This window comes from Eriocheir sinensis, unplaced genomic scaffold, assembly GCF_024679095.1.
Source record: "Eriocheir sinensis breed Jianghai 21 unplaced genomic scaffold, ASM2467909v1 Scaffold673, whole genome shotgun sequence".
Taxonomy (NCBI): domain Eukaryota; kingdom Metazoa; phylum Arthropoda; class Malacostraca; order Decapoda; family Varunidae; genus Eriocheir; species Eriocheir sinensis.
The window spans coordinates 64,817-81,049 of record NW_026112024.1 but is presented as its reverse complement, the minus strand read 5'-3'; the positions used below and the strand labels follow the sequence as shown (position 1 = coordinate 81,049).

General features: G+C 42.1%; 1 protein-coding gene across 1 annotated transcript; it reads left to right on the top strand.

The window, feature by feature from the left end:
* Window positions 1-553: 553 nt before the first annotated feature.
* Window positions 554-9,936, top strand: LOC126993771 (uncharacterized). Its single transcript, XM_050852935.1, has 3 exons — window positions 554-934; window positions 1,064-2,540; window positions 9,836-9,936. Exons 1-3 carry the CDS (start codon window positions 749-751, stop codon window positions 9,934-9,936), a joined length of 1,764 nt encoding a protein of 587 aa, XP_050708892.1. The 5' UTR covers window positions 554-748.
* Window positions 9,937-16,233: the final 6,297 nt, after the last annotated feature.

Sequence of the window (16,233 nt, the reverse complement as noted above, 5' to 3'; positions counted from 1 at the left end):
TATGATGTAATAATGACAAATGAATAAAACAGACCAGGTATTGTGAAAATGCTGAACCATATTTCTGCGAAAAACAAAGTTCTCCATTTTGAGTTTTTCTTACCCCATTTTACTAGTAAAGTGGGGGAAGAAAAAATCCAGGGGTTAGTGGGGTAAAAAAAAATCATTCCATTTATTGTACTCTGTCAAAGCATTTGATGTGTTTATGTCCTGTATTTATAGTGCACTCTTGTGCAATTGATTTCATATATGCGTTAGCAATATTGTATTATAAATGTATTTTCTGAACATATTTTAAGAAAAAAGCATGAAAAAAGTTTCGCAAAACTTTTTTGTGGTATGTGAAAACTTTGGTTTTATCTTCCCCCAAGAACTGTGACGAGCTTAGTTTGGGGTAAGAAATAATCAGGAGGGCCATACTATCCTCCTGATAGGGTCCCTGCTCCTACCCCCTCCCCAAGAGAAGGGGGTGATTTTTACCCCATAGGTAGTTTACATGGGGTAAGAAAAGATCACATAACCTGATTTTTTCTTACCCCATACATGATTTTTTTTTACCCAAAGCTGATTTTTTTTTACCCCGTCTTGGTTTTATATTACCCCATGTTTAAACATGTTCGTGATGTGTAGTGTGTGATTGACAGTCGGTCTGTCTTGTTGAAACCTGTTACTCATATGACTCGGTCCACTGTTCACAGGAGTGTGCATGATCATTAGCCAGTAAGAAGCAGCAGGGTTAAGTGCCACAATGCCGAGGACATATAAAAAGGTTGAAAGGCCATATACGAAAGCCACAATTCAACTTGCTGTGCAGGAAGTTAAAGATGGTTCCTCCATTAGAGCAGCCAGTGCCAAGCATCACATGTCATATTCTCTTTTGAGAAAGCATGTCAAGAGAAGTGAAAGTGAAGAATCTTTCAAGGATGATATGAGGGTGAGTTATTGTTTTTTTTTTATGCGTGTATGTACCATATAATAATGATCCTCTTACATATTATATACTCGTACATACTATATGTAATAAAACCTGTTCTGATATATACATATTCTGTTTGCATTACAGGGAAAGAAGACGGTACTTGCAACTGAAGTGGAAGAGAAGATTGCAGATACAATCAAGAGAATGGAGAAAATGGGACTAGGGCCAACACTGTTAGAGTTTCGTGAGATTGTCAAAGATTTCTTGCTTGCCAATGGACTAGAGACAGTGTTTAAAGATGGCATGCCTGGGTATGAATGGGCAACTGCCTTCATGCACAGGCACAACATGACTCTGAAGACCGGTGGTATGATGCAACTGGCAAGGAAGAGTGTAGCTAGTGATCCATTCGTCATTCATGGCTTCTATGAGCTTCTGAGACAAGAAATGGCACGACTTGAGATCATGGAACGCCCAGAGTGTATCTGGAATCTCGACGAAACTGGTTTCCCACTAGACCCATCAAAAGCAAAAACTATAGGCACAAAAGGAGCTAAGACAGTGAGAATAACTAGTGGCTCAAACCGTGAAAACATCAGTGTTTTGGCAACATGCTGTGCAGATGGCACATCACTGGATCCTTTAATCATATTTAAAGGTAAGAACATGCAGTCTTCATGGGTTGGAACTGATGCACTACCTGAAACTCAGTATGCTGTATCCGAGTCAGGGTGGATGACCCGTGTAATTTTTGAGGATTTTTTCAAAAGTTTTGTAGAAAAAACTAAAGATATTCGTCCTATCCTCCTGATATTGGATGGCCATCTTAGTCATACATCACTAGCAACAGTAGAACTAGCAAAACAAGAAAATATCTCCATAATTAAGCTACCTGCTCATTGCACAGATCTGTTACAACCTTTAGATGTTGCTTGTTTTGCCCCTCTAAAATCTTACTATGATTCAGCATTGATGAGGTATGTGCATCAAACAGGAGCACGAGCACCATTGCAAAAGAGAGGTTTCGTGAATATGTTGTGTCAGGTCTGGAAGGAAGGACTTTCCCCGGAGAATATAAAGGCCGGGTTTTATGCAACAGGAATACATCCACTAAACCCAGAAAAGTACAAGAGTGATCGCCTTTGTCCTTTGAAAATGAAAACATACAAGGCTTGGATTGAGAGAGGAAGCCCCAGGGATGATGAAAATAATCCTGTACTGCATGATGCTACAACTGATAACACAGACAACAGAGATTCACAATCATCACCGCAAAATCCACAGAACCCTTCACAACCTTCTGATGCCAATACCACAAATGTTCCCACTTCTCCAATACCTGAACCAGGAATAGAAAAGATCTCTCAGATACAACCCTTACACTTGTTCAGGAACAAGTATTACCTGGTTGTAGTCACTGGCATGAAACTCCCTAACAACAAAGCTGAACTTCAAGATGAGATCAAGAAAGATATAGAAAAGCGAAGTGCTTTATATGCCAAACAGTTAAGCTGGAGGACTCTTGTCAATGAAATTCAAGCCAGGGCTCCTACAGGAATGAAGTTCAACATCCTTTTGGTAGAGAAGGAAAAGGAAACAACTTTGGAAGAAATTCTGCACCGTAGGGGAAGAGTTGGAACGACACAACCTACAAGAAGAAAAATTAGTATGCACAGTCAAATCATAACTCAGGAGGAATGTAGAAAGGAAACTACAGGGCAGGAGGGGACACAGAAAAAAGAGAAGTGTAACAAAGTTCCAGGAAAGAAAAGGAAGGAACCTGAACCACTTTCTGATACCACAACTGAAGATGAGATGGAAGTAATGGAAAGTGATTCTGCTGATGAGGTCAGTTTCACTTTAAACCAAGATGAAAGTGAAACTGAATGTGAGGAAGAAATACAGGCACCAAAGGCAACCCCAGCAGACACTCCAGTAATAACAGATGATTCTGTTGGAAAGTACTACGCAGTGTATTATACTGAGCCACGTATGATTTACTTCTGGGGGAAAATAGTTAAAACATTTGCTGATGATGATGATGGCGGTACTGTGAACAAAGTAGAAATTGATTGCCTTCAGAAAAAAAAACATTTCGAGTGACCCAAAGGAGTGGACATGGACTGAGCGGAACACAAACAAAGACATTGGCATAGTAGACCAAGAATACATATTCTATGGACCAGAGGTTCCCATGATAAAGAAAAACATTTTTAGATTCCCAGATGAAATGGCATGTGCTTCTCTGAAGGTTATTGAAAAGAAATTGAAGGCAAATACATAAATATTTCATAATTCTAGTGAAGAAATTGTGACATATTCCCAGGAAAGAAAAACTTTGTGAAACTTATTTATTTTATAAGGAACCAATTATATATTTACATGAATTTATGTAACAATGAAGAATATGTGTTTGAATTTAATTTGGTGATATAACACTTAGAAATATAAAGATTTTTCATGATACAACAGTACCAGGATTCATTGGTTAACATTATTATTGCAAGGATAAAATTAAGAGGCATTTTATGTAATGTATAATGAAGAGTATATATACAATTCCCAGATGATGCACAAATATGAAATATCAATCATTTTTCATGAAAGAAATGTATGGGTATTCATTGTAAAACTTTTTTTTTAGCAAAATATAGCTGATTTTTTCTTGCCCCATCATGATTTTTTTTTACCCCTTTTCCGGGGAAGAAAAAATTACCCAAAATATTCATAATAAAAAGCTATGGGACCCTGGCTCAAGATCAGCTGAAATATGATGTAATAATGACAAATGAATAAAACAGACCAGGTATTGTGAAAATGCTGAACCATATTTCTGCGAAAAACAAAGTTCTCCATTTTGAGTTTTTCTTACCCCATTTTACAGTAGGTTAGCCTTGGTAGGGGTAGGACGTGTGTGTGGGTCGCTCCGTGTTTATATGCTGTTTTTTCCTGGTGCAAACACCTTGAGGCTGTAAAAATAGACTTGGTGATTAAGGAAGTGAATATCGGTGCAGCAAGGAAAGCAGCAAGGAAAGCTCGATGGACGTGTAGGTTCGTGTCTAGTGTTGTGTGATTTAGAAATATCGTAAAACACACGGGTTGGGCATCTTAAGATAGAACGGCGGGAGGCGACCGTCGATGCCCCGCCCTGACCTCTGACCGAGCAGTTAGTGGGCTGGGACGGAGGGTTGCCAGCGACAAGAGAGGCTCGCCTCACACCTCCCAAACTGGCGGTTCTGTAGCAACGTATATTTAATCTATTACTTGTATTTACTTCAATTTTGCCTTGAAAGAGAGTGAAAAACCGGTGTTGGTAGTCGACCCGCAGACAACTGCGTGTTGTTGGTTATGGTCGAATCGGTGTTATCAATATTTTCATTTATATTTCATGTCCACCAGAAAAAAGCAAATATATACTTAGCGTAATGAAATGATTGATATGGAAACATATGTTAACGTAAAGGAAAGAAACGGAGCCAGCCACAGCGCCTGTGCAGCTTAAATTTTATTATATAAATCAATTAATCATTTCATACACCTTGATATAGGCTACAACGTTTATTTAGTGACACTATTATTATTATTATTATAATTATTATTATTTTTTGTCATTGTTACTATTATTAGCGTTGCCATTGTTGTTATTGCTATTATAATTAGTATCAGTATAATATTCTTGTCATTATTATTATTCATATTACTTGTGTTCATACTTTCAAAACTACTGCTTACATTATTATCGACGTTAGTGTCATTAATATAATTTTAATACTTTGTTTACTTCTGTTCTGATGCAATTACAATTATTACTCTCTCTCTCTCTCTCTCTCTCTCTCTCTCTCTCTCTCTCTCTCTCTCTCTCTCTCTCTCTCTCTCTCTCTCTCTCTCTCTCTCTCTCTCTCTCTCTCTCTCTCTCTCTCTCTCTCTCTCTCTCTCTCTCTCTCTCTCTCTCTCTCTCTCTCTCTCTCTCTCTCTCTCTCTCTCTCTCTCTCTCTCTCTCTCTCTCTCTCTCTCATCCTTTGAAAACAATGTGTCAGCCTATTATATTGATTATAATCCTATCTATATATCTGTCAATGTCGCTAAACTAATAGGAATATTAATATTAGTGTCATTCCACAGTAGATATCACTACTACTTTCAATTATAATCAATAATCAGTCATTATTACTACATGTACTACCAATATTCCTGTTGTCATTAATATCAATATCTATAATTTTATAAATGCTTGACCCTCCAAGCCAAAGAAGATGCTGCGTTTGTACAAAAGAAGATCACAGATGTATAAACTGTGCATGTGTTAAGGAGAAAAGACGCTGTACGAACTGTAAAAGAGCGACAGGTGCCAAAATCCCTGGGCAGGGATCAGAGCAGGAGGATAACGATGAGGCGCGACACCACGGGGACAATGAGGGCCGCCGAAGGAGGAGTGAGCAGGGGGAGGGAGTGTCGGAGAGAGCTGCTGCACAACCACCACCATATTCCCCTCAACCGATATCATCCCTTTCATTGGCACCTCCAATGCTGCCACCACCACCACCACCACCACCCCCTCATCACTCTTCCTCTCCGACTGGACAGGGCGCGACGGGAGGTCGCGGGAAGCTTTGTTTGGAAATGGCAAGCGGAGGGATAAGTGACGAGGTGGGTGGATGACACATACCTTGAAGTTGTTGGGTGGTCTGCAAGAAATCTTTTTGAACCACCCAGATGTGGAGCCACGACATTTATCATCAAAGAAATTGTCACCCTGTTAAATAACTACATCCAGAACACACCACTGGCGCCCCTATCCTTGAAAATTGTATTCACTCTCCCCCATCTCTTCCTCCAAAGAGCACACCCAAAGACCAAACAAGCCGAAAATATCGAGGCATTAAGAAGACGAGTTGCCTTGTGGCAAACTAACGAGTTAGATGCCCTCCTTGGAGAAGCCAGAGCCATACAGGAGAGGCTCCTGACCCCAACAAAACAACACCTCCACAGAAGACAGGGCCCGGAAGTTTGCAGACAAAATGCGACAAGGCAACGTTGCGTCTGCAACACGAGCCTTGTCAGAAAATTCCACACGGGGTGTGCTTCCACTCACCAGGGACACGATCAATCAACTCAAGGAAAAACATCCTCCACCGAGTGACCTGAAGGGACTGAGACTGGCAGGATGTCACCAACCACCGAATCCAGTTATATACGAAAGGATAACAGGAGAGATGGTGTGGAAGAAGGCCCTCCAGACTCGTGGCAGCGCGGGGCCCTCAGGACTTGATGCACGGGGATGGCGAAGCTTGCTGAGCAGCGCCAACTTTGGCAATGCAGCTGGTGACTTGCGCAACACCATTGCAGCACTGGCAAGAAAACTCGCCTCCTCCAGCTGCCACTATGTGGACGCCCTGACGGCGTGCCGCCTCATTCCCCTGGACAAGAGGCCGGGATGCAGGCCTATAGGAGTCGGAGAAGTTCTGCGGCGCATCGTAGGCAAATGCATCATGACTGCCGTCAAAAAAGATGTGAGAATGGCAGCAGGAAACCTCCAAGTTTGTGCGGGGCAGCAGGCAGGAGGAGAAGCAGCAGTCCATGCCATGCGGGAGATATTCGACCACGTGGAGTGCGAAGCAGTGCTTCTTGTTGACGCCAAAATGCCTTCAACACAATAAATAGAAAGACTATGATACATAACATTAAAACCAAGTGCCCTAGCTTAGCTATGTATGTCGAAAATACCTATACATACCCGACTGACTTATACATAAATAGCCACAGTGGAAAAGTGAAAGTGTTAAAATCATCTGAGGGAACAACACAAGGTGACCCAATAGCCATGGCTATGTACGCCCTGGGCCTATCAGTCCTCCAAATGAAATCGCGTTCGCAGAAACACGGGTGAAACAGGTGGCTTATGCGGATGACCTCTCAGGTGCTGGTAAAATCTCAGACTTAAAAGGGTGGTGGGACACTGTGAACACCGCCGGCCCTGAGATAGGATACATCCCTAACGCCACCAAGTCTGTCCTTATTGTCAAACCTGAACATTATGACCATGCCGCAGAACCTTTAGAGGAAGTGGCGTCATTGTGACAAAGACGGACAACGACACTTAGGTGCAGTGATCGGGACAGAGGTATATAAGAAGGAGTACGTGAGAGACAAAGTAGCTGAATGGGTGAAGGAAATAGAAGCTTTGTCTGCCATTGCCAAGACTGAGCCACACGCTGCCTATTCAGCGTACACCCACGGCATCCAACATCGGTGGACGTTCCTGATGCGCACCATCCCCGGCATCAGTCCACCTCCGACCACTGGAAAATGCCGTCAAGAATGTATTCTTGCCGGCGCTGGTGAAATCTCATGCTTTGGGGAGGAGGAGAGGATATGCTAGCACTCCCCAAGACTGGGTGGGATGGGGATCACCAACGCTGAGAAGCTGGCAGATAAGGAGAACCAAAACTCCATCAGCCTTACCAGGTCACTCATCAACAGGATCATCGCTCAGGAGGCAGAGGGCGAGATAGACCAAACAGAAATAAGAGATATTAAAAGAAAATCTCAGAAGAAAGGCAACAGGACCAACAACACGCGCTGGACCGTCATACACACCACCGCTCCACAGAAATGGGTAGAAACAGACCCACAGCACAGGAGGCAGGCGCCTCTAACTGGCTAACGTCATTACCAATCAGAGCAAAGGGCTTCAGCCTCAACAAACAAGAATTTGTCGACGCCATTGCTCTGAGATATGGCTGGCCGATTGAGGGACTGCCTGATCTCTGTGCATGTGGATCACCAAATGATGTCACCCACACCATGACATGTAAAAAAGGAGGCTTCGTCTGTATTCGACACGATGAAGTGAGGGATCTGACAGCCAGCATGCTCGGGGAGGTATGCCAAGACGTCACTACCGAGCCGGCACTGCTTCCTGGACGGCGAACACCTTCGGTACAGGACAGCCAATACCTCACAGGAGGCACGGGTTGATGTAAGTGCCCGCGGATTCTGGGTGCGCGGACAGCGGGCGTTCATGGACATCCGCATATTCGACCCGATGGCTGCCTGTCACCGTGAGCTGCCCCTGCAGGCCGCCCACCACAGGAACGAGCAGGAGAAGACAAGGGCATACGGTGAAACAATCCAACATGTGGATCAGGGCGGTTTCACCCCCCTCGTCTTCACCACATCCGGCGGGATGGGTCCCAGGGCCCAATGCTTCTACGCACGCCTCGCGGAACTAATCTCAGAAAAGAAGCATCAGCCAAGGAACCACGTTGTCGCCTGGATGAGGTGTCGCCTCTCGTTCTCCCTGCTCAGGTCGGCCATACTATGTCTCAGGGGCACCAGACACTCTGGCCCAAAACCCACCAACATCTCCAATATGGACTATGAAGCCACAGTGGTGGAGAGTGACATTAGGGTGGGTCGGGAGTGACTTGAGTAGGGAAGGAAAGGGGGATCTGGACGTAATAGACGATAGGTGATTTAGTGTCAGGTAGTATTAGCGATATGGTTGGATGTCACAGTCATTAGCGAACAGAGTTGGGGCTAATGACCTCCAAACTATGGAGCCCTCCATGAGTATGTGTCTGTAAAATAATCATGTGTGTAGGTATCATTTATGTAGTAGTAGTAGTAGTAGTAGTAGTAGTAGTAGTAGTAGTAGTAGTAGTAGTATTGGTAGTAGTAGTAGTAGTAGTAGTAGTAGTAGTAGTAGTAGTAGTAGTAGTAGTAGTAGTAGTAGTAGTAGTAGTAGTAGTAGTAGTAGTAGTAGTAGTAGTAGTAGTAGTAGCAGTAGTAGTAGTAGTAGTAGTAGTAGTAGTAGTAGTAGTAGTAGTAGTAATAGCAGTAGTAGTAGTAGTAGTAGTAGTAGTAGTAGTAGTAGTAGTAGTAGTAGTAGTAGTAGTAGTAGTAGTAGTAATATAAGTAATAGTAGTAGTAGTAGGAGGAGAAGCAGCAGAAGTAGTAGTAGTAGTAGTAGTAGTAGTAGTAGTAGTAGTAGAGATAGTAACAATAGTAATACAGATGAAGATAGTAATAATAATGCTTATAATAATAATTACAATAATAATAACATAATAATCTTTGGCTTTTTTAACACACTCAATCTTCATAATTTCTCATCATTCCACACTCCTCATGTCTTTCTTATTCTTCACTTTCCTCTCCTTTTATCTTTTTCTTTTCTCTCTTCGTATTCTTTATCTTTCGTCACCATCTTCTCTCTTTTCTTCTCTTCTTATTCCTCACCTGGTCATCCTCATATCCTCTATACAAAGACTTCCATCGCTTATACTCCATTGCAAGATCTCTTTTTTCATCATGACACGCAACACCTACACGAGGAATGACTCAGACAACACACACACACACACACACACACACACACACACACACACACACACACACACACACACACACACACACACACACACACACAGACACACACACAGACACACACACATACACACAGCACACTGCAACTTTTTTTCTCTTCCTTCCTTTCTTCCTTCATCCTTCTTCCATCGCTAACTCTTTCCTTCCATCCTCAACTATTTCTTACCTTCCTTTCTTCCTGCAACACTCAGCACTCAAATATACACACGCACAACACACTGCAACCCTTTCTTACTTTCTTTTCCTACCTGCAACACTCAAGACTCATACAACACACATACATTCCCTCCACAACACTTCCCGTCCTCACATATATTCCCCCCACAACATTTCCCCTTCCTTTCCTTCCTTCATTCCTGCAACACTCAAGACAGGAATCGCCTTGTATTGAAGTAGATTAAGGTCTCCGAGATGACAAATAGTAAACAGCTTTAACAACAACAACAACCATCTCGAGTAAGGGGGTTCGAAGTCAATTATATACAATTCAAAGAGGTTCCAAGGCTCTTATACACATGTCACTCGGAGCTTATGTCTTAAAGGTCAGGGAAACAGCGACGTTGTTTGGCCCTCACACGGGGACACTTAGAGCGCTGCAGCAGCGCTACTCACGCGTGACTCAGTTTTAGCAGCGCTGCGGTGAAGCGCAGCTTATCTTTTAGAAAGTGTTGTGGGGTGAGTGTCGAATTAGCGGCGCTTCTCAGCATCGCTACTAAAATTGAGTAGGGCGTTAGCAGCGCTACAATCGCCCCACGCACGCGCTGCTAAAAAAAGTGACGCTGCTGCAGCTACGTCTGAAAACTCCCATTGAATGCCATGTATCGTGACGAGCAGCGCTACTTTTTGTGGTCGCCACCGGCAGCGAAGCCAACCACGCAAATCTGTTTGTAGCGCTACTTTTTGTGGTCGTGAGTGCGTGTGAAAGCATCCATTCATCTCCATTATTCATCAGCGGCAAATATGCTGAGCAGCGCTGCAAAGAGTCCGCGTATTCCCAGACGCTATCGGCCCCACAGCAACGATTTCCAAAGTCCGTAGAGGAGATTAGGTTCTCAGGAGTGCTTTTTCACTTTCATGGTGCAGCAGCCTTGTCAAACTATCAATAGGCTCTTAAAACTACTCATGGAAGAACCCACAACAACCTCTATGAATCCCCTGTCAGGTGTGGCAGGGCGGGCGAGCCCCGAAATGTTTCAGAATATGGCCCTTAGTTTTTTTTCTTTTTAGAGACGCCTCCTCACCCTCTTTTTCCTTCTTTTCTCCAATGATAAAAATATTTCGTCAGTTTCTTTATTTTTCCTCCCTTCAAAGGCCTCCCGTTTACCTATCCTAGCTTTTACTACTTATTTTAGTCGGTATAAGTTATCTATACCGTGTTATCTATTTCTTATCGTGTTCTCCAAGTTTTCATTCCGTTTGAGCTTTTGTTATACTTTTATTTTCGTGTGTATGTATCACCTCTAAATTTACCCCCGTTTTTATCGATTCTTTCTATTATATATTTTATCTTTCTATATTATTTTCCTTCAATATGTCGTATTATCTATTTCTTATCGCATTCCTTAAGTTTTCATTCTGTCTGAGCTTGTATTATACCTCCATTCTCGTTTTATCCATTTATATTATCCTTCTGTTCGTCCCATCACTCCCCTAAAAATACTTCTTAAATTCCTGTCCTCTATTCTGTTCCATATAAAATCTTCATATTCTCTATTAAAAGACTTCCATCGTTTATATATTCCAGTCATCTTTTTATTTTCCTTTTGTTTATCGACACAAAATTCCCTTACAAATGCTTCCTATATCCTTATCCAATATTTGTTCCATTAAAAATCTGCATATTCTCTGTACAAAGCCTTCCATCGTTTATATATTTCACATATCTTCTTATTTTCTTCTTCTATTTCGTCCTATCATTTCCCCTACAAATACTTCTTAAAGTCCTATTCTGTATTTTGTTCCATATAAAATCTTCATATTCTCTATACAATGCCCTCCATCATTTATATATTCCACCTTCCTTTTTTTTTTCCTCTAGTTTCTCGTCTAAATACTCCCTTACAAATGCTTCTTGAACGCTTATCCTATATTTGGTTCCATTAAAAATCGTCATGTCCTCTATTCAAAGACTTCCATCGTTTATATATTACACTTACATCTTTACAGAGTGGAGTCTAAGGCTCTTCGTCTCATCAGCTCTCCTCATCCTACTGATAGTCTTCTACCTCTTAAAATTCCGCCGCGATGTTGCCTCTCTTTCTATTTTTTATCGATATTTCCACGCTGACTGCTCTTCTGAACTTGCTAACTGCATGCCTCCCCCACTCCCACGGCCCCGCTGCACACGACTTTCTACTCATGCTCATCCCTATACTGTCCAAACCCCTTATGCAAGAGAAACCAGCATCTTCACTCTTTCATCCCTCACGCTGGTCAACTGTGGTAAAATCTTCCTTCATCTGTATTTCCTCCTGCCTACGACTTGAACTCTTTCAAAAGGAGGGTATCGGGACACCTCTCCTCCCGAAATTGACCTTTCTTTCGACCACCACCCCTTATGATTCTTTTGTGGGAGCAGCGAGTAGCGGGCCTTTTTTATTAATGTTTTCTTTTTTTGTGTGCCCTTGAGCTGTATCCTTTGTTGTAAAAAAAAAAAAAATCCTTTTGTTTTTCGTCCAAATATTCCATTACACATAATTATTTGCTATACGCTTATCCTATCTTTGGTTCCATTAAAAATCATCATTATCCTCTATACAAAGACTTGTATCGTTTATATATTCCAGTCATCTTTTTATTTTCCTTATGTTTGTTGTCCTAAAATTCCCCTACAAATGCTTCTTATATGCTTCTTAAATGCTTCTTCTATTTTGTTCCATTAAAAATCATCATTATCCTCTATACAAAGACTTCAAACGTTTATATATTCCTCTGTAACATCTCTTTATTTCCTCTCTGCCGCTTATAAAGGTCTGCCTACCTACTGTTATCACCTGCTGTACAAAGGTTCTTACTATACTGTATAATACGATATTTTACAGTACAAAGATCCGGGTTGGGTACTGCCTGTTCTGTCTACAAAGAGTTATCTGTGGGCTAGGCTGTACAAAGGTCTTTATAGTTTATCTCTTACTAGGAAGAGATACGCATTGTTTCTTTTGTTTCTCTTTACTTCCTTTGTCTTTAGAATCTATATTTTACTAGGAAGAGATAGCGATTATTTTGTTTATAGCTTACAGAGGCCTCGGGTTGTAGTTTTTTCTAGTTTTTCTTCCTCTCGTATAAACAGCACACTTCCTTTCACATAAGACATATCGCTTCTCTTGTTTTTCTTTACTTTCAGAGGACTCGGTATTAGTTTTTCTTCTCCTTGTATGTACAAACTTCACTTCTTTCGGCTTCACTGTTCCTCGTAGCTCCGTGAGGCCTTGGTTTTCTTGTTTTTAGTCCTACTGTAGAGAGCTCACTTCGTTATGCTGTTTGTCTAGCCTCGTTAGCCCTTGGTGTTTTGTTTTTAGTCCTGTTATAGAGAGCTCATTTCGTTATGCTGTCCCTCGTAGCTCCGTGAGGCAATGGTTTTCTTGTTTTAGTCTTACTATAGATAGCTCACTTCGTTTTTCTGTTTGTCTAGCCTCGTAAGCCCTTTGTTTTTGCTTTTTCGTCCTGTTATATTGAGCTCTCTTCGGTATGCTGTTCCTCGTAGCTCCGTGAGGCAATGGTTTTCTTGTTTTTAGTCCTGTTGTAGAGAGCTCATTTCGTTTTGGTGTTTGCCTAGCTTCGTGAGGCCTTGGTCTTAGGTTTTCTTTCTCTTATAGAAACCTCACTTGCATGTCTTTCACTGTTCCTCGTATCTTATCTCTCCTGAGGCCTCGGGTCTAGGTTTCAGTCCTCTTGTAGAAACCTCGCCTTAATTTGTTTCATTGTTCTTCGTCCTTTATCTTTCCTCTTACAGAAGCCTCCCTTCCACTTGTTTCACCGTTCCTCTTAGCTGTCTCACGTGCTTGTGGAGATTTCTTCGGTTAAGTTTTCCTGCAGCCTTAGGAGTGTCACCTCTATTCCTCGCCTTAATTTGTTTCATTGTTCTTCGTCCCTTATCTTTCTCCCTTCCACTTGTTTCACCGTTCCTCTTAGCTCTGTCTCACGTGCTTGCAGAGGTCTCGTCGGTTTAGTTTCCCAGCAGCCTCAGGAGTGTCACCTCTATTCCTCCTGCCGTACATAGAACTGCTTGGCGGCGGCTATCTCATATCGAGCATCTCACACCTGTTGGCTTCACCTGACACTTAGCGCTGCAGGTATATTGACAGGTAAATTGCCTCCTTGTGTTCTGCTAGAGAGTTTCGTTCGGGGTAGACATCGCCCTCGTTTTCGATTTCTTTCTATCGCGTACAAATTGGCGCACACAATACTGATCCTATACCTTCCTTATCGCGTACAAACTGGCGCACACAATACTGATCCTATACCTTCCTTATCGCGTACAAATTGGCGCACACAATACTGATCCTATACCTTCCTTATCGCGTACAAACTGGCGCACACAATACTGATCCTATACCTTCCTTATCGCGTACAAATTGGCGCACAAAATACTGATCCTATACCTTCCTTACCGCGTACAAATTGGCACACAAAATACTGATCCTATACCTTCCTTATCGCGTACAAATTGGCACACAAAATACTGATCATATACCTTCCTTATCGCGTACAAATTGGCACACAAAATACTGATCCTATACCTTCCTTATCGCGTACAAATTGGCACACAAAATACTGATCTTATACCTTCCTTATCGCGTACAAATGGGCACAAAATACTGATCCTATACCTTCCTTATCGCGTACAAATTGGCGCACAAAATACTGATCCTATACCTTCCTTATCGCGTACAAATTGGCGCACAAAATACTGATCCTATACCTTCCTTATCGCGTACAAATTGGCGCACAAAATACTGATCCTATACCTTCCTTATCGCGTACAAATTGGCGCACAAAATACTGATCCTATACCTTCCTTATCGCGTACAAATTGGCGCACACAATACTGATCCTATACCTTCCTTATCGCGTACAAATTGGCGCACAAAATACTGATCCTATACCTTCCTTATCGCGTACAAATTGGCGCACAATATACTGATCGTTTAGCTTCCTTAGCGCGTACAAATTGGCGCACAATACTGATCCTATACCTTCCTTATCGCGTACAAATTGGCACACAAAATACTGATCCTATACCTTCCTTATCGCGTACAAATTGGCACACAATACTGATCCTATACCTTCCTTATCGCGTACAAATTGGCGCACAAAATACTGATCATATACCTTCCTTATCGCGTACAAATTGGCGCACAAAATACTGATCCTATACCTTCCTTATCGCGTACAAATTGGCGCACAAAATACTGATCCTATACCTTCCTTATCGCGTACAAATTTTCACATAAAATACTGATCCTATACCTTCATTATCGCTTACATATTGGCACAGAAAATCCTGATCCTCGTTTAAGAATTTTCTTAGCGCGTACAAATTGGCACATGTATTACTGATCCTATACCTTCCTTATCGCGTGCAAATTGGCACACGTAATACTGATCCTATACCTTCCTTATCGCGTGCAAATTGGCACACGTTATCCTCACCCTTGTTAAACATACATTATATTCATATACCGCGTACATATTGGTACAAGTTATGCTGACCCTCTTTCTACAACATTCTTAGCGTACAAATTGGCACACATAATACTGACCATCATATTAATACCTTCCTTACCGCGTACAAATTGGCACAAGTAATGCTCACCCTAGTTTTACACATTCCTTACTGCGTACAAATTGGCACAGGGCATAATCCTCCTCGTTCACTCTATACTTTTGGTCTAAATCTTTCTTACTTGTCTAACTCCTTACACTTTTCTTAGTTTTGTTTTACTCCCTACTTTCTTATTTTTCCTTATTTCTTATTCTTTACTCCTCCTTTCACATTCTTTCATACTTTCTCACTCTTTACTCTTTTCCCCACTCTATACTTTTCAGTCTAGCTCCTTCTCACTTGTCTAACTCCTTACACTTTTCCTATTTTTGTTTTACTCTTTACCCTTTCTTATTTTTCCTTATTTCCTATTCTTTACTCTTCCTTTCTCATTCTTTCATAATTTCTCACTCTTTGCACTTCCCCACTCCATCACATCCCTAGCAGCGACCAGGCCTACCAGGACCAGCTAGCTACGTAGGCACACACCCACACCCTAGTTCCCTCACGTCACTCTTCATTAACACCGCTAACGGCCACGCACTGTCTTATTCCCTCGCGGCCTTGACCCGGCAACACCTCGGAGAGACGGACCATCGCCAGGGAGAGAGGGCGGGGCAGAGACTAACATGGGCAAGGCTCTCGGCAAGGCTTATGCTTACTAGATTCTTGGATGAGCTTACGGAGTCTCATTTAGTGTCATGGGGATCGTTGGAGGCGTAGGATCGGGGTTTTTCTTTCTTTTTTTCTCTTTCTTCCCGCTAACACATCGACAAGGCTCTCGGAATGGTTTATATTTACTGTTTTACTTTTACAGGAGTCTTGCGTGAGCTTACGGTGTCCCTTTTACTGTATGAGAGGCGTGGGAGGCTTAGGGCTGGTTTTATCTTTCTTTCTATATTTCTTTCTGCTCTTTCTTCCCTCTAACACATGGGCAAGGCTCTGTACAAGGCCTATGTTTAGCGTCTTGGATGAGCTTATGGAGTCCCTTTTACTGTATGAGAGGCGTGGGAGGCTTAGGGTTGGGTTTTATCTTTTATCCCGAGCTGCTTCGTCTTCATCACTTTGAGCCTCGAGACCCCAAAACGATTAATGGCACCAAGACATCTGACTAACATAAACATAAACGCTTTAATACTATGAATCACTGGTGTCCCGGCGC

Bases quoted from the DNA above. Each gene is read 5' to 3' on its own strand.
- LOC126993771 (XM_050852935.1), top strand. From the start codon at position 749: ATGCCGAGGACATATAAAAAGGTTGAAAGGCCATATACGAAAGCCACA. The intron at 935-1,063 runs GTGAGTTATTGT...TTTGCATTACAG, and splicing joins CTTTCAAGGATGATATGAGG to GGAAAGAAGACGGTACTTGC. The intron at 2,541-9,835 runs GTAGGGGAAGAG...TGTCACTCGGAG, and splicing joins TTTGGAAGAAATTCTGCACC to CTTATGTCTTAAAGGTCAGG.